Source organism: Cupressus sempervirens, chromosome 8 (genome assembly GCF_028749045.1).
Source record: "Cupressus sempervirens isolate cs-2001-9-10 chromosome 8, ASM2874904v1, whole genome shotgun sequence".
Lineage (NCBI taxonomy): Eukaryota > Viridiplantae > Streptophyta > Pinopsida > Cupressales > Cupressaceae > Cupressus > Cupressus sempervirens.
Genome location: NC_143125.1, coordinates 759,867,200 through 759,892,346, shown reverse-complemented (window position 1 = coordinate 759,892,346; position 25,147 = coordinate 759,867,200). Strand labels below are relative to the sequence as shown.

General features: G+C 34.7%; 1 protein-coding gene across 1 annotated transcript in view; it reads right to left on the bottom strand.

The window, feature by feature from the left end:
- Positions 1-2,066: 2,066 nt before the first annotated feature.
- The window catches only part of LOC149544644 (ras-related protein Rab2BV-like), a 59,021-nt gene continuing 35,940 nt past the window's right edge, over positions 2,067-25,147 (bottom strand). The window contains exon 2 of the mRNA XM_089795231.1: positions 2,067-2,845. Coding sequence (XP_089651357.1) covers positions 2,357-2,845 — 489 coding nt within the window. The 3' untranslated portion in view covers positions 2,067-2,356. The remainder of the gene's footprint in view (positions 2,846-25,147) is intronic.

The window sequence follows — 25,147 nt, the reverse complement described above, 5'->3', positions numbered from 1 at the left end:
ATTATGATAGAAATACCTGAATAACTCATAACTATTGACACCAGGGCATATAACATCTTTGCAGAATGCATACGGGTCTCGAAAATCATGATGTTTGCAGAGATGGCGTTTGAGGATTCTGGAAACAACTTGATCTATCTATCTGCAAATCTGTTTGGTTTTCTCTGCCTAGTTTCTTTCCCTCCTTTGGAAGTAGAAGTCTTTGTAACTTCCATAGTTGCAACTTGAATCTCCTCAACCTCTTTATCAAACATCTTGGTTGTAGGTTAAAATCCTAAAACTCTACAATTGACATTGAAAACTATGAAACCTTCGTACTGAAAACTCTGCAACTGCTAGATATCTTTTCTCTCTACAAACGATAATCTATTACTGGCCTAGAGAAGGTTTTATGTTTTGTGTACTTCATCAACCAACACTATGCATTGAATTGTTGCATGCACGAGCTTTAAATTCAGTATTTTCTATCACCTCAATGGAGCGTCAACATAACTATCCAACTCAGAGTTCCTTGTACTTTACTCAAACTTCATTGGTTGAGGGCTTTCTATTGTTTTCTAGCTCAAAAAAGAAAAAATCGCTTTTTCATGTCAGACTTAGGGTTTGTAGTCTTACGATCCACTTTGAAATTCAAACCCTTTGTATCATCTTAGGCGAGGAACTTGACCTTTACGATCTTACGATCTCTTGCTTATCTTATGATCGAGGGTTTCCTTTGAGTCTCTTACAATCAACACTTTATCTTAAGATCAACATATCAACTGCAATGTTTTCTCCTCAGCTACGATCTTACACTCAATAGTTTATAAAACTCTTTGTACCATCGCCAACATGTATCTTAGCCCATATGATCTTAAGTTCATAGCCTAGCGTAACATCGGATCTCACCTTCTCTTTCTTTACGATCTTTCAATCGCAGTTAACTAAGCCTCTTCTTAGCTTTGGATGTTACCTTGCAAATAAACCCTTACGATCATGTGAGCATAGTTTGGAGTAGCATAAGGCGTCAACCTTTCTTACCTTACGATCTCTCAATCATAGTCAACTAACTCTTATCGTGACTTTGGAAGTTTTCCTTTAATTGCTGCCTCAACTCTTGATCATACGCTCGTTACCTTTCTTCATCGTAGCTTCGAAAGCTTTAACTTTTACCTTTACGATCTTATGCCTAGCACTACTTCGTAGCTTCGAAAAGCTCATGGTTTTCCCTCATGATCTTACAATCTACTGCTTTTCCTATCTTCGGAAGATTAAATTGCCATGTGTTTCAATTTCTTTATCCTTATGCGCCTAGCCCCACTTTATCCACATGTCATCACATCGCTTTCTCACTTTGGCTAATCTTCCTACAGTTATATGAAGCGAGAAAGCGACAACCATAGATCTTCAAGATCTGTCAATTCCTATAAAACTGAAACTCTATTATCATAGTAAGTACCTTCAACCAACCAAAACTTGTCATTTAGACAACACATTCCGACACATTTCTTTGCTTATGATCTTACAATCCCTTCACTTTCATAGCTTCGAAAGTCTTTCTAGGAACACTTACGCTTACACGATCTTCCATTTTTCGTAAGATAGTAATCCTTCAAAATCTCAGCACCTCGTGTTCTTACGATCTCACGATCCTCCACTAGCCTTTACTTCATATCATCAAGAAAGGGAAAACCTTGGCTTATGACTAGATGTTAAACTTTCGATCGTAAGATCATAATGAAAGATGGAAAACATAAAAATGACATACGATCTCCCACCTGAACACAAAACCTAGGGTAAAGGTTAAAATTGATCATGGATTTAAGAAATTTCTCCATGACAAGGTAAAGAAATAATTCTAAGGACATCAAAATATCCTCCTTAGGGCAAAAATTGCAAACTGGGCTAGGGAAAAAATTACTAGGTTAGGGTTTTCACCAAAAAATTAACAGCAACATAGAACAAACCCTAACAATACAACACATTCCAAGGTATTTTCACAAAAAAAATTCAAAAAATTTTGCACAGTGAAAATAAGGGCTATCAAAATGTATAGATGACCTTAAAGCACAATGTCACATAACAAATTAACATAAAAAAGTTGTAGGCTGGCTATAAACTCATGAAAATTAGTTGAACACACTTAGTAACATACAAGGTGTCCCTCTAGCATGCTTGCAAAGAGGTCACTCATCCCAGAGCTTGAACAACACTAATCTAAGACACAATAGACAAAAACACCTTGTCTAATAATTATTAGTTTAACATATGAAAACCTAAGATGTATCTGCATCTCCACATTACAAAGGCCTACCTAATTCAAATAACCTGTCAGAAGTTAAGAAATGATGGAAACAAATAATGCATGCAGCATCACTTAAGAGCAACAGCTTTTCTTTCTCACAGTTGCTTCAGCAACTCCAGTATCCTCAACCTTAATTGCAGTTCCTTGACCAGGCCCACTCGAGGACCCCTCTGCTGCTGCAAGTGACTTCTTGCTAAGTATATGGTATATTTCTGTAAGAACTGATTGAAAGGCTTTCTCAACATTTGTAGACTGCAGTGCCGAGGTTTCTATAAATGAGAGGCCCTCCTTTTCAGCAAATATCTGTGCATCATCTGCTGACACATCTCGTAGATGATTCAAGTCAGATTTATTGCCCGCCATCAAGATAACAATGTTTGAATCAGCATGATCTCTCAGCTCACGTAGCCACCGCTGCACATTATCAAAACTAGATTTCTTTGTAATGTCATAAACCAGCAAGGCTCCCAAAGCGCCTCTATAATAAGCACTTGTGATTGCTCTATATCTTTCCTGACCTGCTGTATCCCATATCTGTGCCTTAATTGTCTTCTCATCTATCTATTGTACATTGAAAATTACTCAGAACTCAGGTATTTTTAGAAAAATGTCTTAGGAAAGGAAAAAGAGACAATTGCCAAATGGAATTACTTCAAGAAAGGCATGTAAGGCAGAATGAAGTGTGAGACTAAATAATTTGAAAGTCACGATGAATATCTAATAAAAACACAACAGCTGTCACATTCAACACCAAAGAAACGAACTGCAATCATTCATATAAATAGATTTTTAAAAAAGAATATAAGTACAGTAAATAAATATTTTAATCAATGATTACATGGTAACAATCGAAAAAAACCAAAAAAAAGTTAGTTGACACAAGGCCTATAGTGTATAAGTCTTGGAGCAAGAATTCTCTCATTGAAGCGCAAACACTTAAAACAGAAGTCAATTAACCAACTTCTGAAAGGCTTATTTCAGATTTTCAATAGAGTCAATGTGGCTTTAGTATATTAGTGAGTTTTATGAAGATTTATATGGCCCAACACATTTGCAATCTACCACATCCAAATAACACATAATAAAAGAGTGTTCGGTGGAGCAGATCAAAGACACTTTCAAAAAGCTCCCAAGCAAAAGAAACAATCATTGGAAGGAAGATCGACGATTTATAAAACATGCTTATTCAAAAAATGTCTTTTGGAAAATCAGTTTTAATTCCACATGCATGATAACATACAACAAACAATAGGAATTTGTATAATTGATAAATTATTTATTTATTTTATGTTATTTTAGCATTTAGATTTCTACTAAGCTTATTAATTGAGTGCACAGCCTTTATTTTAGTAACTGTTTTGGAAAAGTAGGAAAACATTAAACTTTGCAAACTAACTGCCATTGATTGTCTTTATTTCCAATGTCTTTTTTTTGCAGCAATCATTGCCAATAATGATCCCAGAATACCTTATTTTATATATATTTTTGTAATATACAAAAAACCATGGTTACCAGGAGACCCGTCTCCCCCCTAAAAGTGGCGTCTCGGAGACCGAGACGCGTCTCGGAGACTTTTCGCGTCTCCAGAGACCTCAAAAAAGGTTGGAGACTTCATGACGAAGTCTCCTGAAGTCTCCCCGTCTCCTAATCCAAAAAGTGAAGTCTCCTCGAAGTCTCCTGATAAAATATAAATGTAAAATATAATATTAAATAATCTTATATATTTTAGCCCTCATTTAAATGTTTTTAATGCAAAAATCTAAGGTACTATATGAATTCCGTAACAACTGCTTGGTGATGTACGTCACCTACAGGAACACGATACAAGTCTAAGACAACATATTGGAAGCTGTACAGGATTGCAGTAAAGATCCCAAATCACATAAATTTATGCGACTGAGGAATTAGGGTGCAAAAACTGTTGTTAGTGCATTAGAAGATAGTATTACGTATGTTACAGAAATCTGATATGCAAATGCTTGATAATAGTATTACTCCTCATGAAAACCAAGCATCTATTTGCTGATAAAGACTCAGCGATAACAGTGATAGACTAGAGGTTTTATGTATGTTAACATGAATGTATTTGGTCCCATATTTCTGTTTTTTCAAGAGGATATCATGTTTCAGTTTGATGTATAAGTCGTATTTGTTATTCGTACCTGTTTATCTGCTGTTGGCAATATCCTAGTACCAATATAGGAATCTTTGTTAGTTGAATCTGTGTAACTGGAAAAAAAACACTATTACAAAATGATTTACTCCCTTTTAAACTAAGCAATCCTAACTCTTAGTTAGAAAATAGAAATCCTAAGTGTGTCTCTATGCATGCATCAATGTTGAATAATTCAATAATTTTCACAAATTTTTTGTAGCAATGCCAATTTGTCAGGTTTTAAAATCTATTTCAGTAATATACTTCTGTATCTGACCGCTTATTATTATTATAATCTTTGACAGTTTGACTCTATGAATCTATTTTAATTTTTAATGTGACAACACTAGTATTATTAATTTATTATTTACTTTAGTCTTTTAGTCTTACGGTATTACTATTTTGAAATTTTGTATTTACTTTTAGTATTAGACTCTTTAAGTTTAAAATATTAAAATTTTTTTTTTTTTTTAAATAAATAAATAAAAATTGCCGTCTCCAAGTACCCCCGTCTCCTATTTGAAAAATTGCCGTACCGGTACCAGTACCAGTACCGGAGACCTCAAAGTCTCCCCGTCTCCCGGTGACCTTGCAAAAAACCCATTTCCAATTCAATTGACTAAGATTTACTAAAATTATAATTAATATAAATTTCCTAGTAAGAATCAGTTCAGGAAATCATTGACATAAAATAAACAAATCAATTCATCTTTCAGTGCATGCTGTACTTCTCACATTCCATTTGCTGGCAGTCATCTGTTTTGACATGATGGACTTGGGTATAATGTCCCCAAATTTTGGTGTCTACTTCACTATTATTCAGCTGAGTGTCCTATTTTATTTGTGGTGTCTTCTAGAGATCATTCAGGAATCGGGACACTTTGATTCGTGCTTACCATTTTTAGTAAGTCACTTGGATGTTTTGCTCATACTTACTATTTGTAGTTGGAATCATATTTATATTTGGAAAGTGGATGGATTATTTCCATAAGTTAAAATTGGAAATTATCAAGGGTTTAATGATTTTAGTTAAATCATTAAAGTTAAAACAAGTTTAACTTTAATAATATTAATTATATTAAATGACTTTATGAAGTGACTTCATAAAATGACAAAAGAAAGTCACTTTATTTAACAAATCTCTCCAGCTTATTCAAGAAGCCACTTCATAAAGAGGAATTAAAAGTAAAGGATGGTTTATCCCACATTAAGCGTGGAGGTTCACTTGGAATTTGAGGAGTCTTAATAAACGAACCTTGTCTTCCTTCAAGAGTATGTTAGGAGAACATTATATTGAAGCCATTTCTTCTTGTTTTTGATAGTCAGTTATTGATTTCCGAAGACGAAAACCCTTATCAAGTTGAATGTTAGATGCAAACCAAGACCTTCTAAGTGGAGTGGATTTATATCAGAGTCCACCATTGGATTTGATGCATGAGATTGGATTCATATGTAGCTGAGATAGTGGCCATTTGAAGAATAGAATAAAACACAATGAATCACCTAATTGTAAATTGCATAGATGCTCAAACAAGGAATGAGGTAAAAGCTATAGTGTTAATGCCCAGCTAGATGGTAATCTTCGTCCACTGATTGCCCTATTCTGGCAGCCCAGCAAGACGCCTACTCCAAGTTATTTCTGATATAATTTGCAAAAACCTCATTATTTACATTTTGAAATACACACATGAGAGAGGAAGACTTGTTTATATCTCTGTCAATCTATCCCTAAAGTCTATAGCAGTTGGTCATGTTAAGGAAGTATTTAAATACCTGATTTTAGATTGTATGCAAAATGAATAATGAAATACCACTATTCAATCTGTGAACTTTTTTAGTATGGTATGTCAAACCAATATTTGTTAAAATGTTGATGTTTAAAGCATGGTTAGCTTGGTGAAGTTTAGCTTGGCTGCTAAGTGTTTGGGTTTATGTTTTCATAACACAACTAAACTATCATATTTCTATTACTATACAAGAGTTTGGCAAGATTTCTATCCAAAGGATTTGTATTTTGTAATGTGTTTACTGGCTCAAAAACTAAGAAATTTCAAATCAAACCTTGCACTCCAATTGTTTGACGAAATGCCTATGAGACAAAACTGAAAAGTTAAGAACAGAAAGGGATTCTTATAGTGGTATCAGAGCCTAAAGCCTACCAGCCTGTGTGCAATTGGTTTTTAGTTGGAAGGCAAGTTAGTTCCATGGCTAGAATTAGGGATGGTAGATTGTTACCTACTTTCCTTCCTGCTTCACCATTGAAGAGAAAGGTGCCCAGCTAGGAGACAATAACAAAGAATTCTGCAAATTTAAGAGAGACACAACTAAACAATCAACAATTTCAATGTTTAGAAGATGTAGAGTCAAGGAAAATTAGGTGCTCTAAGGTTTCATGTCCATTAACAAGTACGAGTAAGAGGCCTCATGTCAAGGCAACCAATGATGCAATTATGAGAAACTACCATAAGTATCACACACTTTCTATGGACATACGTGACTTTTCCTTCACACAATTTATGGAAATGCCTAATGAGGGTGATTATTGTTTGGTATAAACAAGTTCATATCAACAGCAAAGAAGGAAAAAAGAGTCAAACTATAGCAAAGAAAGAAATGGTAAAGAAGAACTAAAGACGCAAGAACAAGGAAAGAAACAAGAACTATTTGAAGAGAGGATGGAAAAGAAAGAGGAACTGACTACTTGCGACTTGAAGCCTACACTTGTTTGTAAAAAAGATATTATTGATTACAAAAGTCTATTGGTAGGAAGCTTAGAGGTAGAGCTATCTTATGAGGCTAAACACACTAGTGCATACAGTGGACATATTGATAGCCCATATGAATATTTTTTCCAATCAACCAATGATGATCACTCCATATCTTATGTGAGCGTTGGTGCTTATCTTGATCTGGGCAAAATGGTCCCTACATATGGTGTGGGTCCTTCTTACTAATTTTGACCATAGTGCTGTTCCCACTTCATTTATGTAGATGAGCATGGAAGACGGTCTTAATAGGATCAATATGTGTAATGAAGAACAATCAGTTGCTCCATGTGAATCTAATTTCTCTCACAAACTTCTGAGCTCGCATAATTTGGAGAAACAATTCCAACTTACTAAAGATTAAATTGTTGCAGCTTTAACATGTTTTGATGACATGTATGGGGTGATTGAAAAGCACCTTTGGGAGGTACAAGTTACAACTATAGAAGGAACACAGGGAAATCAATGAGGAATTTTCACGCTTGCAGGTGATCAAGGAAGGGATGAAACAATGAAATCAGATTATCTACATCTTTCAGATCAAGATCATCTCCTAGATCTTGCAGGGATTTATTCAGAGGTATTGAGAAAGAAGGAAAAAATACACACCCTTACCTCCGAGCTTTTGAACACTTGGGACATTCAAGAGACAACCCTAGTAGCACTATGTGCAGCAGAAAATAATGTAGATGAGCTTGGTCAAAACTTGATTGTTTTCACATTCTTCCTTTGCTCAATCAGAAAATCCATCTTCTATGGCATCATCAACTCAAACACAACATTTAGATATAATATATAGGGAGGACTGATAGGTGACAGGAACAGATGATGAACTTCGGGATGGTTCTGATTGCAGCATGAGAATGTTGCCTTAGGGGGAGCATGATGTTGATTGCAAGTGCTGTGGAGGAAACATCATATCTCATAGGCAGTAATCATGGGGAAACATGTTTTGAACTCTTGAAAGAGGAGGAGAAAGATTCACAAGGATGTATAACCTGCAGCCATGAGGAAAAAATTTACTAGAAATGCATTTGATTTCTAGCAGGTTACACCTCTTGGACCAGCTCTTGAGAAAGAGCTCTCAATAGAAGAAGTTGCACAAGAATTAGCTTGTTTTGATTTTGCATATAAATCAATTGAATATTTCATCTAGATTGTTCATTTTGTTGAGGGCAAAAACGAACCTATAGATGGAGTCTCAGCATCAATCTTTAAAACACTTAGACCAGCACTTGGAGAGATAAAATCAGATTACATGCAATTACTTTCAGATCGTGCCATCAAATTTGGAAGGCAGCTATATAGAGCATTTGTAAGAAGAGAGGTACATGAGATTACTTTAAGGGTTGTAAAGATTGAACAAGTTAATGGAGTATATGATGCTGGGAATAATGAAATAACTGAGAGAAGCAATGGTTCCATTATCACTGAGGATGTGCATGATGATGACATGAGGGTAGAGAAGGATAAGTATGATTCATTTGCACTTAGTGGGCATGCATTACACCATGATCAAATTGTGAGATATGCAGATTATCTTTTATTCAGCTCACCTACTAATGACTTGGTGCTCTGAATGTCACATGAGACTAGTGGATGACTGGTATGAGGTGCTTTTTCTTGTAGAAAAGGAACCAAATCCTGTAAGACTTCCTACTTTCTTCCCTAATATAGTCACCATTTTGGGATAAAAGTTAGAGAGGTTGTGTTGTGGCAATTGGGTGTTCCACTTGTAATCAATTTAGAACAAGAAGATATTATAGATAGTGGGAAAGGTGAATGGCCTTTTTTCTTGTGGGATCTAAGTGGATCATTTTCATGAGTAGTTACGTTTCAACGAGTTGTCAAAGGAGTTGGAGAGACTTGTTTCATCCATTTCTTAATAGAGTTTGGTATAATGATGAGCTCCCATCATCAAATAACATTAGAGAAACCTGTGGCTTCAGCTGGACTGAGGTTCTTGATGTTTTCATTTCTGATAGCCACACATGGCAAGTTGCCCTATGTATGCACATGGGATGATTTGGGCTCTTGAAACTCACTTGATTGGTCCATTTTTCTGTATGGATCGTGATGAGTTTCTTCATAACTCTGAACGTGGTGATGTTAGCATCAGATTAGTGCAGCCGATGGGTGAAGTAGTTTCTGGAGGTGGATAAGGTATCCAAACATTGGGTTTCAATGTACAAGTGTAGATTTCTTGGGGCCAAGCAATATCCGGGAAGGGAGGATTGTAATGTTGCCAAATTTTGTTACTTATTTCAGTATTATTCAGCTAAGTGTCCTATTTTATTTGTGGTGTGCTTTCTGGAAATCATTCAGGACACTCTGATTCACACTTTCTATTTTTAGTAAGTTAGTCGGTTGTTTTGTGCATATTTACTTTTGTAGCATGTCATTTAGGTGATCAGCATTTGACATCATGATCAGCATTTGACATCATATCTATATTTGGAAAGGGATGAACTATTTTCATGAGTTGGTATTGGAAATTATCAAGGGTTTAATGATTTTAGTTAAATTATTAAAGCTAAAAAAAAAAAATTAACTTTAATAACATTAAGAATATTAAATGACTTTATGAAATGATGACATGAAGGGGGTTAAAGTGTATTTAAGTCATTTTCAGAAAGCGACTTTACAAAATGACAATTTAAAGTCACTTTAATTAATAAAGCTCTCCAGCTTGTTCAAGAAGCTACTTTATGAGGAGGATTTAAAAGTAAAGGATGATTTATACCGAATTGAGCATGGAGGTTTGCTTGGAGTTTAAGGAGCATTTATATATGAACCTCATCTTCATTGAAGAACATGTTATGAGAACATTATATTGAAGCCGTTTCTTCTTGTTGCTAGTCAGTGACTGATTGCTAAGGACGAAAAACCCTTAGACAACTGAAGGTTGGATGCAAACCCAGAGCTTCTAAGTGGAGTGGAATTATATCAAAGTCCACCATTGGATTTAACACATGAGTTTGATTCACAAGTAGCTAAGAGAGTGGTCATTTGAAGAGCAGAAGCAAACAAAGTGAGTCATCTAATTCTGAATGACATAGATGGTTGAATGAGGAATGAGGTAATAGCTATAGTGTTAATGCCCAATTTGATGGTAAACTTCCTCCATGGATTGCCCTATTCTAGAAGTCCAACAAGATGCCTGCCCCATAGTTATTTATTATGTAAGTTTCCACAACCTCTTTATCTACATTTTGAAATTAATAGATGACAAAGGAAGACTTGTTTATATCTCTATCAACCCATTCTTCTGAGACTATAGAAGTTGTTCATATTAAGGCACCATCTAAATAACTAATTGAAGATTGTATGCAAAATGTATAATGAAATGCCTCTGTTCAATCTATGAACATTTTCAATAAGGTATATCAGACAGGTATTTGTGAAAATGTTGATGCTTAAAGCACAGTTACTTTGGTGAAGTTTAGCTTGGGTGCCAAGTATTTGGGTTTATGTTTTCCTAATACAATTAAAATATCAGACTTCTATTTTTATGCAAGTGTTTGACAAAAATCCTGTACAAAGGATTTGTATTTTGTAATTTGTTTGGTGGGAACTCAGAGTTTCAAATCAGACATTGTACCCCAATCGTTTGACGAAATGCCTATAAGACAAAACTAAAATTGAAGGACAAAACAGGAAGATGTTCTTACATTAGGCATCCACTAGCAGCTTCTCTCTCTCTAACTCTATTAACATGTGCATCTTCTCTGAGTACTTAGTTGGCTAGAGCTTACCTACTGGAAATAGCCCTTTGTTCCAACTATTCCAAACTTGGAAGGATTTCACCTTATTGTAATAGGTGTATGTTATCATAATTGATTTTTATTTTCCCCTTTACTAGTCTACTCTTTAGCAGAAATCTCTTCTTTGGCTTTTTTGAATAAATGCACAGTATCATGAACTAACTTTCACCATTCAACAATATCAGAGGGTATAGTTTCTACTCATATCATAACTATGTTTCCCTGCTAGCATCATTCTTTTCTCATCGATCATCTTGTGCATCATTGAAGCCATATTCACCACTAACTTTGACAACTTGGACAAGCTTGTCTAGCTATGTCTTTTCCGTTGCTTTTGTTTTCTGGCGTGTATCATTTGTGCAGTCTTCTTGCACAACACAAATATTTGCATTAAGGCTGGGCAATCTTTATTTGATGTTGAGTGTCATAAAACACACGTAGAGGGAAATCAATACATTTCTATGAATGTTGGCCATTTTCTCTTAATTTGGGGAATGTGAACATGCAGCCTTGGTTATCCCTTCCATTCCTATGGCTCAATTGATAGCTACCTTTTCCTTGCCATCTAGGTGCACAAAATGGTACTTGTGCATGTAGTTGGTAAGGTGCATACGTGGTGGTGCATAATTGATAGTATTAGTGCAGTGTTGGTTGTTGCAAACTATATTTCATCATTTGCTTTCCTGTGGATTCAAGAAATTTCTCTACAACTCTACAAGTACATGTTCCATGCTTTGGATTCTCATACCTCATGCCAATATTTTAACAGTAGTGCCCTTCAGCTATAGTAATAGGGCACACAAAGCATTTCTATGTTTTCCAAAATTAAGTGTAGAACTTTGTAATAATGAAGGATGTTGGGCAATAATAATCACTCAAGCTCTCACCAACACACAATCCTTTGCCTTATGCCCTTCCAGGTGGCATTGATACAAGTAGTGCTACATTTAGTGCCTTGCACATCAACTATTTGTTCCATTCATGTTAGTGTTTGTCTTCTCATCAAGTCATATTGTGGCCCCATACTCTTAAGGTTTTGTCAACAGCTTCAAGGCACAAAGACCACCTCTATTGCTGCTTTCTAATTAGAGATATTTCTTTCCAAGAATTCTCATTGCACGCGTTTCATTAAGTCTCCACTAAACCATTCCTGCTATTAGAAAGGATCAATGGTTTGAGTTATTTTTGACACCAGTTCGTTGAAGTATTGCTCCAATCTCTCCTAGATTTTGCTATACTCCTTTAGAGAGGCTATATTAATGTGTTTAAGTTTTGGGTGCAAAACTTCTAGAGAAACTCTTATTGAACTTTTGTCAACTCAATCTTAAGACCATATGAACCATACCAAGTACACCACTCCTACAATTATTTTTCTATCATTTCCCAAGCACTTGCGCAAATGTTAGAAGCGGAAAAGGTCTCAATAATTCTAAGTGTGGGGTATTTCTAGTCATATCTCTAAGTGTCCACAAGTTGGTGGATTTTCATAGCGCATTGAAGTAGCTTAGCTTTTTGGCTAAGTCCAACTTATCTTTTGTCTTTGTCATACTTTCAAAGTTCATCGCAACAACATGCCTTTTTGTCTAAAGGCCAACTTTTCATTGGTTCTCGCCAAACTTTCAACTTTACAATATTAGTATGCCTTTTTTTCTCAACCCCACTTCTCCATTCCTATCAAAATTTCATACTTGTGCATCACAACATACTTTTCTACCAAACCTTGCTCTTTTCTTTACCATTATTAGAATTTCAAACTCCTAACTACTGAAATTCATCTCCAACTCTCAACCTATGGCATCTATCATGCAATATCCTTCACCCTCGATCTCCAATATTCCTTTCTATTTATATTGTTCACCTCATCTACCTCCTGATACAACACTGTAGCATCATTAATCCCAAAGTCAACTACAAAATATCTCCTCAAGGAATTCTCACCCAAAACAAATGTTTTCATTTTAATCTAAAAAGGGTGCATATTCACATGATCGCACGACCTGAAGGATGACTACAAAAGTATTTCATTAAAATGGTGGTTGAGATTTGTCACCACTTCACAGGTTTTTGCAAGCTTTTCTCTACCCTCCACAAAGATTGGAGGACATCATTAATGTTAATGAAATTAAGGGCCAATAATGACAACTCTCCTCCCCATGCCATTCATATATGTTAAGATTATAGCTACATTCGAATTGATTTAATCTTAAGATACAATTTATATTTTTTTTTTTTTTTAATTATTATATTATATATAATGCATATGTTATATTGTGATTTATATTGTTAATATTTATTAACTAATGATGATTAATCATAGAGACATGTCTCTTCATGAGACATGTCTCCTACTCTTGTATCTATAAGAGTTTGGGATCTGCATTTGGAACATATCAATTACAATGGCCATATTATTACTTTTCCAAAAAAGGATCCATGTTACTCAACATGGTATCAGAGCCTAGTTGCAAATGCAAGGAAGCAACAGCATAATTCCTTTCCTTTGTTGTTAATTTGAACAGGTTGAGTGCAATAACTCTAGAGGTCACATATATCTATTTAATATTACCAAGTCAATAGCTTTGTTTTTAATGCAGATCATCTAAAGACGTGTGCTTTTCGTTAGATGTTTGAAAGCAATGCCACAATATCACTGCCTGAAATAAATAAATTGTTTGTATTGAAGTTTTTCTTGTGCAGACATCAAAGAGATTATCAAGAGGGGAGGCAAACAGACCAGCATGCAGGTCACAGATAATATTTTTTTTAAACTGTATATATGAGACAAAATGAACCTGTAAGACACTCGTCTGGAGTCATGAATATTTTACAAACTTGATTATATTTGGGCGAAATCTGAAGTGTTGATGTACAGACGATAATCTGTGAAAAACATGTCATCTCAAGAATAATTATTTATTAAAATATTGAATTTGTCTTTTACGGGTAGGCACTCAAACAGATCCAGATGACTCAACAATCAAAAACAATTTGAAACAATGTAATCAAACATCATGACTTCTACACTACAACTGCCGAAGCACTTAAGCACAATTCTTAAAATAATATGTTTGTTTTTTAAAACTGTTAGTAACTGAAGCAAAATTGGGCCTACATATAGGTGTGCAAAGTCATTAGAAAATAACTGTGTAGAACGAAATAAAAATATACAAGTTATATATCAAGAGGTGTATATTGTCCTGGAGACGAAATTTGCAACTTGCATAAGCCATATTCATGCTTTCAGATGGCTAGGGATCTCATATCAAGGTCGTTGTTTTGACATACTTCATATCCATGTTCAACTCAAGAAACAGATGATCTTGTTCCAATCAAGATGAATTCAAGATGCATCGCCAACACTCCATAATTGATAGTATCTAGAGGTCGTGTCGTGCGAGAGCCATACACAATTTGTGGCTTTGATAATGGCAGTCTTTGGAGACGTGATACCATAAAATTGAAAGAGTTGCACCATATTTACAATGTTGATTGCTGAAAGTTTCTTTTTTCTTGACCATGGAGTTTGAAGTCGCATAAGATTTGTGATCATATATGAGAGAGCGAGAATTAAAAGGTGTTGTAGTTTGCAGTATCTATTGAAATGGCTGACTAAACAATTTTTAAGCTCCCCACACTATGTTGATGGTTATAAGCTTGACAAACCTAACATACTAATAGGACGCACAAATGGACCAAATGGAAATTGCATATTGTGTTGATTTGGTTGAATCGGAGGGTATGAATGGGCCTGAACATTCACAAACTCTTTTGCCAAAGATTAATTTGCAGGAGCTGAATTTATCATATTATCATGTTGCCTTACTTAGAATGGGAGTCAGTTGAGTTGATGATCGTGTGCACTTCATAATGACTTGTGTATGTGTAGCACATCCCTTTGCATCTTGTGAAGATTCAAAGCTACATTGGTCATAACTGTTGTCAATTTGAATGACTACCTGCTGAGTGTTTGGGTTATAGACTTTTGTTTTGGCATGTATCATTGTATTCCTCTTTAGTGTGTGCAAAAATTATTCTAGAAAATACAGAGTATTTGTATTCACTGGTGACTGAGAATCGTAAGTCCAATCTGGTGGTATGATTTGATACAACGTGCATAATAAATGACTGGATCATTCTAGAGTGTAGTGTTCCATTTGATACACATAGATATTTTCAGTTTGTGGTATTAATTCTCCATAGGTTGCTAGTACAAAGTAAGTATGCAAATCAAGACTGTATCAGAAGTGTTATTCCTATTAATGCTAGAAAAGAAGATTCAAATAGTACATAACCATGCGGAGAGTTCAGTGTAATATAGCAGAGTTCAATGACTACTCAAACCTACATAGGCAAAACAAAAACCAGAGATAACACCCCAGATTGCATTGAAATTTCCAGCATAGGTCCCTCTACTGGTATGCTGTGTATGATTTTGGACTAGGTCTCAGATATCTCCCAAACATCAGATATCTGAACAATGATCTTGAGAAGCCAGGTCCTGTAGTTACTCCCTTTGAGACTCTCTTCACCCAAGGATGCCTCTCGGACTCTCTCTAAATCTGATATTAATCTTTTATCCTTCAGTGATAAGTCGTTATTTCCTCATGATGTATATAGGGGTAGGCCCATCAAAATCATGTAGTCACATACATGTATTTTTAGACTCCCTCTGAGTATCAATCTTCTAGGTTCCTGCATTGCCTTTGAAGAAGTCTCATACTCCCTCTTAATGTAGAAGAATTGCATAATCTTAATCATCAAAGATGTTTTCTTCAAGAGCCTTATCTTATCCATCTTGATCATCGGGGTCTTTGGAGCTACTATCAATAGGTTGAGTCTGCACAATATCTGGTAGAATGTGTAAAGTACCAACTTTCTTTTTTGTAAGAACATCCTCAACCATAAAGGAAAATATCAAGGCAAATAACCTTTATAGTATATATAGAAATTACAAATTAGAGAGAGACAACAAAGATTAGATAACTATAAAAGATAAGAATACTTATCTGCACATGAGGGTCCATAGACATTTGAGATAAGATAAGATAAGATAAGATAATATTATTAATGTCCAACGAAAAACCACTGACATCTAGGAGATATCTCAGATAATATAATATTATTAATCTCAAATGTCTATGGACCCTCATGTGCAGATAAGTATTCTATCTTTTATAGTTATCTACTCTTTGTAGTCTCTCTCTAATTTGTAATTTCTAGACATACTATAAAGGTTATTTTCCTTGATCTTTTCCTTTATGGTTGAGGATGTTCTTACAAGAAAAGAAAGTTGGTACTTTACACATGCTACTAGATATTGTGTAGACTCAACCTATTGATAGTAGCTCCAAAGACCCTGATGATCAAGATGGATAAAATAAGGCTCTTGAAGAAAACATCTTTGATGATAAAGATTATGAGACTCTTCTACATTAAGAGGGAGTATGAGACTTCTTCGAAGGCAATGCAGGAACCTAGAAGATTGATACTTAGAGGGAGTCTAAAAATACATGTATGTGACTACATGATTTTGATGGGCCTACCCCTATATACATCATGAGAAAATAACGACTTATCACTGAAGGATAAAAGATTAATATCAAATTCAGCGAGAGTCTGAGAGGCATCCTTGGGTGAAGAGAGTCTCAAAGGGAGTAACTACAAAACCTAGCTTCCCAAGATCATTGTTCAAAGAGAGAAATTTTGAGATGCAATACTTTGTGGATGATATCTTCTCTATGAGGAGAAGTTCTAAGTGAAATTCTTTGTAATGTGCTCTCCTCTATGAAAGAGAAGTCTAAGGTGAAAACCCTTGTTCCACCCTCTAGTAGCAGCTATGGTGGGTCCACCCTCTGACTTGGTTCATGGTGGATATCATGTGAGTTACTACATGTTGTTGTTGTGATTATGTCATGAAAGGTGAAAATCTTTCATTGATGTATATATCTAGAGGGGAGCTATTGAGAGGTGACGATCTTATCAATAGCTAGACCTGTTATCATAACAGACTAAATGCATTAAGTTGTTGTCCCAGAGTGCCAAAAGTTATGATAATGAATATAAGGTAACTATGTATTGTGACGATCTTATCAATAGTTGACCTATCTCCTAACACCAAAATGTGTTGGAGCAAAAGTTATCTTGGTTCTTTGGGCCGGATTTTGCCGGACACCATGAAAACCAATTTGTTATTGTTCTTTGGGCCGGATCTTGCCGAACACCATAACTTAAATCAATCTTAGACCACACTTAATGTGGTGTTCAAATCTTGTATTATAATTGCTCTAATTCTCTCCTTAAAGAGGGAGTGTTGAATTGAAGCAAATTTCAATATGTAATATATGTTAATATATATATGTGTGTGTTGATGGATTTATGTTGATATCCGTAAATATGTCATTCCAAGAATATCACTTTGAGATGATATATCTCCATATGCTTGAGAGCATATTGTGTTCCATAACAAATCCTCCCTCGCTAAGAGGGAGTGTTAAGATTATAGCTACAGTCGGATTGACTTAATCTTAATTTTATATATATAATTGTATTATATATAATACATATGTTATATTGTGATTTATATTGTTAATATATATTAACTAATGATGATTAATCATAGAGACATGTCTCTTCATGAGACATTTCTCCTACTCTTATATTTATAAGAGTTTGGGATCTGCATTTGGAACATATCAATTACAATGGCCATATTATTACATTTGCAGAAAACGATCCATGTTACTCAGCAATATATGCCAAAAGAGATATATTTCATTGCTCTAGATTATTGATCATTCTACAAGATGAAATCCTAGCTAACATTGTTTTGCAGACTCATGTTTGAAAATTCAGATTAAAAGACAAAAACCCTTAAATTTTCAAAAACCAAAGGACAAATACCCTTTGGTCACCCAAGCATGAGAACGGAACCATTTTACTTGACACAAAAATCACTCAAAATTGCATATCATCTTCAAGGTTGCAGATTTTTAGCTAATTTAAGATGCACGACATTCCAATTGTTGGAAGAGTGAGCACTATATTCATGAGTTTGTTATAGTTGTCATTGCAATGTTGTAATGTATTTCAAAAAGCTAAAATAGAGAATTCTTTTTAATTTATCATGTATCTTTATGAATCTGATTTATATTCTCGATTGGAAAGTTATTATATAAACATCAAGGAAATTTTTAGGTCTATGTAAGATTCAGGTCAGGTGTAAAATCATCTGGATTGGGTTAAGAGATCTACCATGTATGGGGGTTCAAGCATGATAGTTTATGCTGTCAGATCTGTAGGTGTTATAGTGTCCTTGGATGCATATCTAACATATTTTAATAAGAAAGATCCAGAGGTTTTATCACTAAGCTTTGGCTCGTGGGTCATCTCAAGTATTCATATTGTTGTGTCAAAGTTGAGGAAATCAAAACCCTTCACCAAATTAGTTAAACTCTTGGATCCAAATTTTTCCAATTAAAACCAATAATTTAGTTTTAAAGTAATAAGAGATTTTAAAGATGCAAATGACCAATGAAATCTGGGTTCTCATTAGTTACAGTCAAAATTAATTAAATTAAAAATTTATTCAATTAAAGTAACTATTAAGGTTATTACAGTCTTACAGAAATTAATGAATATGTCATGGAAGAGAGCTCAGGGCTTTGCTAGAGTGGTTAAAGTTTCCAAACTCTATTTTAAGAATGTCTTACTTGCATCATATTTTGGCTTGGTTGGTTGCAATTTGCAAGAGTAGGGTTAAAATATGAAAACACAAATTTTAATATTTCAAAATATCAAATATTTGTAGAGGTTTTTTTAATTATATTTTCTTAAATATTTAGCCTAGGATATTATAATCAAGCCGTGCTACAACATGTTCATCTCGAGTTCATATGTGCATGCAACTCAATCTCACTCCCATTTGTGTGATGGATCCACACGAAATATTCTGTCTTAAGGCATCACCATCATCCACAACATTAGAAGTCTATCCTTCATCACAAAGGAAAGCCCCATACTTGTGCTTACATTCCTGGCTAACTTGCAGCCAGCATACATCATCTTCACATATGTTAGTGGCCTACTTAGTGCTTGGATCAAACTTGTGGTCCACATTTTAATTATCAGCATTAGTGTAAGAGTCAAACCAAGGCATCTCAAATGATGGACTAAGTCCATCACTTTGCCTCTCCATTTCAATTTTATTTTTGCAACTTTCAATTTTTTTCCTCTCCTTGCATGCAAGCAAGAGACATTGTTGCATTGGTAATATTCATGTCTGCAACATATCCAACAGGTTGACCATAAGGTGTAACTTAGATCTAACTAGTAAAAGTCAATGCATAAATCATCAATAAACTAAGGAATTTTTTGAGAACAACCAGAAGAGATATCGTGCATTTCCCCTTCAACAGAAACACCTGCAACATTATTTTCAGGAGCTGACCCACCCAACCAAATTAGTGTAAACACTAGACCTTGTCAATGCAACCATCCCAAGTTGTTGTGCCATCATCCTAACCTCTAATGAATAATCACCAAAGCAACAGTTTTTTTGGGCAGCCACAAGTTATAACACGGGTTATTTTGAATATAAGCCAGAGGAGTCTACAACCCCTTTATGAATTCATCTCTTGCCTTTTCAACGTTGTCAACCCACACATATGCCTACTGTAAACTAGTGGGTTCAATTTCCTATATCACCATGCATAGACCAATCTCATCAGAAAATAAGACAATGGAGGCAAATGTACAAGGCCTATACTTCCTTCGAATATAAGAATGTACTATAACAAACCTATGACTGAAGTCATAACCGGACTCCCCCTTTTATCTTATGATGTCAATAGTTTTTTCAAAAAGAGAAACCAGATCAGAAAGTTGCAAGTTTACTATTGCAAAAAAGGAGTCATAAAGTCATTCCAAGAAAAGAAATAGTGTTACAGAGAGCTGCTAAGCCATCTTTGTGTGTTACAGAAATCTACTAAGCCATCTTTGTGCCTTCCCATATTAAGACCTAACAAAAGAACCACATCCACATGTCTTCATACTCAAAATGAAGACCCTCCATGAAATCAAATAATGTGCTAAAGTGCAACTCCGCTTCAAATACATCAAGCCCATCAAACTGATACATCAGATTCAAACAAATTACAATCATTGTTTTCATTTCATATTTGAAAAATGAAAAGTCAAGATGCTTATAGGTAGTATCAAGGGGAACGATGGATTTTGAACAACATGATTCTTTGTAGCAGCAAGTAGAGAATAAAATCACATCTTAGACCAAGCAATTTGATTTGTCTTTCAAGTTTCTTTTGTTGCCAAATGAGTGGATCATTTTTTTGCCTAGATACTTGTAGGCTTTGGGAATGACTAGGAGTAGAGTATGACTACCACAAGAAGAATACGTATCACTATAATATTTTGAGTTGCGCCAAATAACAAAATAAGAAGGGCTTGAAGAATAGGAAAAGACGCATGAAGAAACAACCCTATTGATGTATGTAGACCTAAAGGCCATATCTGCAAATTTATAGCACATCAAGACACAATTCCTACAAGAATACACTTCCCTTACCAAAGAATCACAATATCACCATGGAAAAGAGGAGAAAAAGCACATAACCTTTTACAATGCCACATGTTGAGACACCGCTTTGTGACATGTCAACAAACTGGTAGTAGTAGAAATAGAAAAACACTTTGATTCATGGAAATAAAGTTGCTACCTTACTAAATGACAAAAACCTTGGAGCAAAAGAGACACTAGCGAAGAAAAAATCTTGTGTTTCTTACCACTAGAAGAGTCTTCAACAAAGTTCAGCCCTTCAATGTATCACCAACAAGGGCACCAATTTGTTGGTATAAATTATAACAACTTCACAAAAAAATAAGATCACAGCTACAAAACTTTCTTCAATGGACTGTTATAAAGGTCTTCAAAACAAGAGCCAAGATATATCCTCCACAACAGTGCCAACTTCTTGTTGATCAAACATGTAATGCCACTATGCCTAAGAATTGCACCAACGCCTAAGGCCAAGAAGTTTCAACATAGGTGTTGGGAAAGACATATACTAAAAATGTGGCATGAATGGGCCAATGATTTTGAGCGGGCACACTTATCTTCATCTTTGGGCTCAGCTAAACATAGGAGAGTATTTCCTAGAGGTATCCATCATAGGACATATAACCAAACTGATGAAACATGACTAAATATGACAATGAAGTACAGATTTATGTATAAATATATACAAATTGAAAATAAAGCACACTACAAATGAAAATAAGGATGTGAAACACAGCCACAACCTAGGACAAATGCCCATTTGAGCTGAAAACTGCATGTCAAACTGGAAGACATGCATACGGCCTAGTATAAATGATGATTTCACCTGAAAGTGCAGAGATTGAGTTCAGAATGCAGATTTAGTCTACAAACACAGAGCTGCAGTCCTGGAGAGCAGACCTACAGACCAGGAGTAATCAGAAAAACAAGCTTTTGCAAAAAATTACTCACAAGACAGATCAATAAACAAACTGAAGATGTAGCCTGAAGATTGCTGCCCAATAATCATTCAAAGAACTGAGAAAATCGATCAATAAACAAACTGAAGATGTAGCCTGAAGATTGCTGCCAAATAATCATTCAAACCACTGAGAAAATCGTCTTACAAATCCAGGTCTGCACAGGTAAGCTTCAAGAAAACACTTGTCATCATCGATGAGAGGGGGCGAAAGGAATATGAAAAGAAATCCAAATCTCAGAAATGTTGACTCTCTATGCGCAAGAGCAAAGATGTGCCACATATATAAAAACATCATGAGGGGTTTTCAAATCTTCTCCAAAAATGATTTATGTAAGGCCCACCTTTGTTGTTACTTTTATTGCACCATTATATTAAGATATTAGTTATGATGTCGTTATGATCTATGTTGATGGCAGGTTATTGGTATGATGTTGGACACATATGACAATTTTACTACAACATTATCAAAGTTCCAAGTTCATTAATATATATAATTCAATGATGATAATTTAATAGATATATGATGTTATATCATGAATCAAGATATTTTATATGCCATATTATTTTTGCAATGTTTCTTGAATGATTTGGAAAATACCTACCATACTGAGCTTTACAAAATGAATTCTATTGAAATAGATTTCAACACCTACTACTACGTTAGAGATCTGGCGTTTATAGTGTGCAGGTGTATATTTCTTCTTGGCTTAAATTATTGGTGCTTTGGCTATTATTATTCAATTTCTATGATGTGTACAAGGAGTGTATAGGAAATGACGATAAACCAATGTAAGTTAAATTAAAGAAAGAAATATGGATGTATCTCCACCATCTTGATTCATTTGTGGGGTGATCAAGACATACATATGTGTGTACTAGTACAGCCACATACTCGAGTCTTGTAAAACCCTAGTTACACAATTTAACAATTATACATGGTCCTTTTTTTAAATCTAACACCTTATGATGTTTTCTTTTATGTATAATTGTTTTTTTTTTTTGGAAATGTGTTTCGACATATTTGTATCAAAATGGTATCTTATGGGCATTTCAAAATGTCATTTCATGTCATTTGGTTCTAATTTGGCTATGATTTTCTCATACATGGAAATGACATCTACTAGGAGATTGAGGAAAGCCGTAAGTGGCATTTGAAACAAGATTAGTCACCAAACTTTAAATGTCATTTTGTATTGTGAACATGGATGTCAAATTGAATTTGAGTTTTCATATAATTTGGAGATGATATTTTGGAATGGAAAATTGTCTTGAGTTAGAGATATTCAGGAAATTAAAGTTGCCTTGTTACTCAAAAAGTGAATTATGGTTGCATCCTTTTAAACAAAAGGACATGTCAAAAAATTAATGGATAAAGCTAATGTAGACCATAGTTCAAAATCTTGCCGAAATATCGGTGATATCTTGGCTTCTTGCGAGATTCTAGACTTGGCGAGATAACTCATCCTTTTCACGTGAGATTTTGGTCCAAAGAAAAAGAATTCTCGCCGCAATAAAAGACCAACTTCTCAGCAATATCTCTGCAACTTCTCATGAGACATGCTTAAGTTCTCACGAGCAATTCTTCAGTTTGCCAATAAAACAACAAACACGCCCACAAGCGAGTTTATTATTTCCGTTTTGCAATGTTGAGCTTGTTGGGTGTGGAAGAAAGGTTTGGGAGGAGAAAATAGGTGTTTGCTAGTGATTTAGAGCGATTGCTGGTGATTTAAGTCATTTTCAAAATTCTGGAGAAATTGCCAATTTCTCTCCAATATTTGCCGAGAATTTTTTTTTTTGCCTCTCGAAGAAGTGGCAGAGAACGAGATTTTGAACTATGATGTAGACTATAGCCAAGTTATTTAACGAAAAAGAGAGTTAAGAAGAGTTGTCTATTTTCAAATTCAGTATTGCAAATTGAAAATGGAATTTGGGGAGTTTGAGAAGAGAATGTTAAGTATACCAAGTGAGTTTTAGATTTGTGTAAAATTGGGAGCTTGTAATTGTTCTTGGGTCATTTTAGAGAGATTTGATAGAGTGTGAAGATCATCTTACAACTCTTTGGATTTTTGGGCTTAGAAAAAGGTTGACTCTTGCTTTATTTATACTCTTTCTTCCTATTAAATCTACTTTTTGATTCAACTAGCACGCTTCTTCTTCCATGATTTGTTGATATGATTTTACAAATGGTAAATTATTTAGTTTCATTTATGTTTCATTTTAGTTGAAAATGATTTTTATGGAATCAATTAATGAAGCCTAAAGCTTTTGAACTATGTGAAAAAAATAATGAATCTTCTTTGTATGCTTCAAAAGGTGTTTATATTTTGTTGTGGATATAGCATTGGTTGTAGACAGCCTTGATATGTGTAAGATAATCATGCATGTGGAAGCTAAGAGAGTATTTAATAACATCTATGATGGGTATGACCTTGACCAAGAAAGGCTGAATTGTGAGAATGAGGAATGAAGGCATGAAGCTTTCATCCTTGGTGTTTAAAAAGTGTTTTCTTTGGAAGGAAATGCTTGTTGCCTTCAAATACCATTTTTATTGCTGACATAGCTGCTTTGGAAGACCCGTTCTTGTTTCCTTCAAATGGCATCGTCAAGCAGGAACACACTCCCTCTTTACTTGTTGACAATGACTTTTTTGTAGACAAATTTTTCCATATTGTGCTTCACAAAAGCATCATATGTTTGATGAGTTTTTCAATGTTTCTATGAGCTTTTCTTGCAATTTGTATGTTGGTGAGGTGGTGTAATGTTTGAGAGCAATACATTGGTCGAAAGATAGCTATATCCCTATTAGCTTGGATCTTGAATCTTTGGAAGCCATGGAAACTCATAGGTCTTTCCCTACTTTATGTTAGAAAATTTGAATAGCATACTATAATGATTATTTCATATTTAGGTATGGAAACTTGTAGCAAAGAAAGGTGCCAATTGAAGCCCATGTGCAAGAATGGATTTAGAGACCCTATTGTGCTTCAATTTGAACTTATAAAATCATGTGTAAGAGTTGACCTTTATGATGAAGAAGCTTTATAAAATTAGAAATTTAATTTGTGTATTTTTTACAATTTGAGGGTTGAAACTTTTTGTTAAGTAAATTTGTGTATGAATGGGTTATAGAGAAGGCTCTTGAGGTTTTTGAATCAATAGTTATTCAACAAAGTGTGTTTCAGGTCTATATGGCCATGGAAACCTTAGATGTCAAGTTGTACTAGTTAAAATATGTTAAATAACATTTCGTTCTAGTACCACTATATGAATTCACCATCTCTTATATTAATATATAACTACCAAAAAATTTGGGCACAACCACCATATACTCTTAACCAAAGTTCCCAAACTTTTCGTGAGTCGCCAAGTATTGGTGAATTGCAAATTGAGTCATGTCTGTTGAGTCAAAATAAGTCTAATTCAAGCTCAGCCGAGTTAGGCATGTGACTCGCCAAGACGTTGAGTCATAGCTTGACTTGTCAAGTCCAATCCAAGTGACATGGTTGACATCAAAACAAATTTCAGCACTTAAAAACATTAAAAACTTTAATTTTTTTTACTTATTTCTTCCTTGCAACCCTAAAAACATTAAATTTGAGATGCAAAAGTCACATCTGGAATTCACGTGGGTTATTGAGTTTCAATAA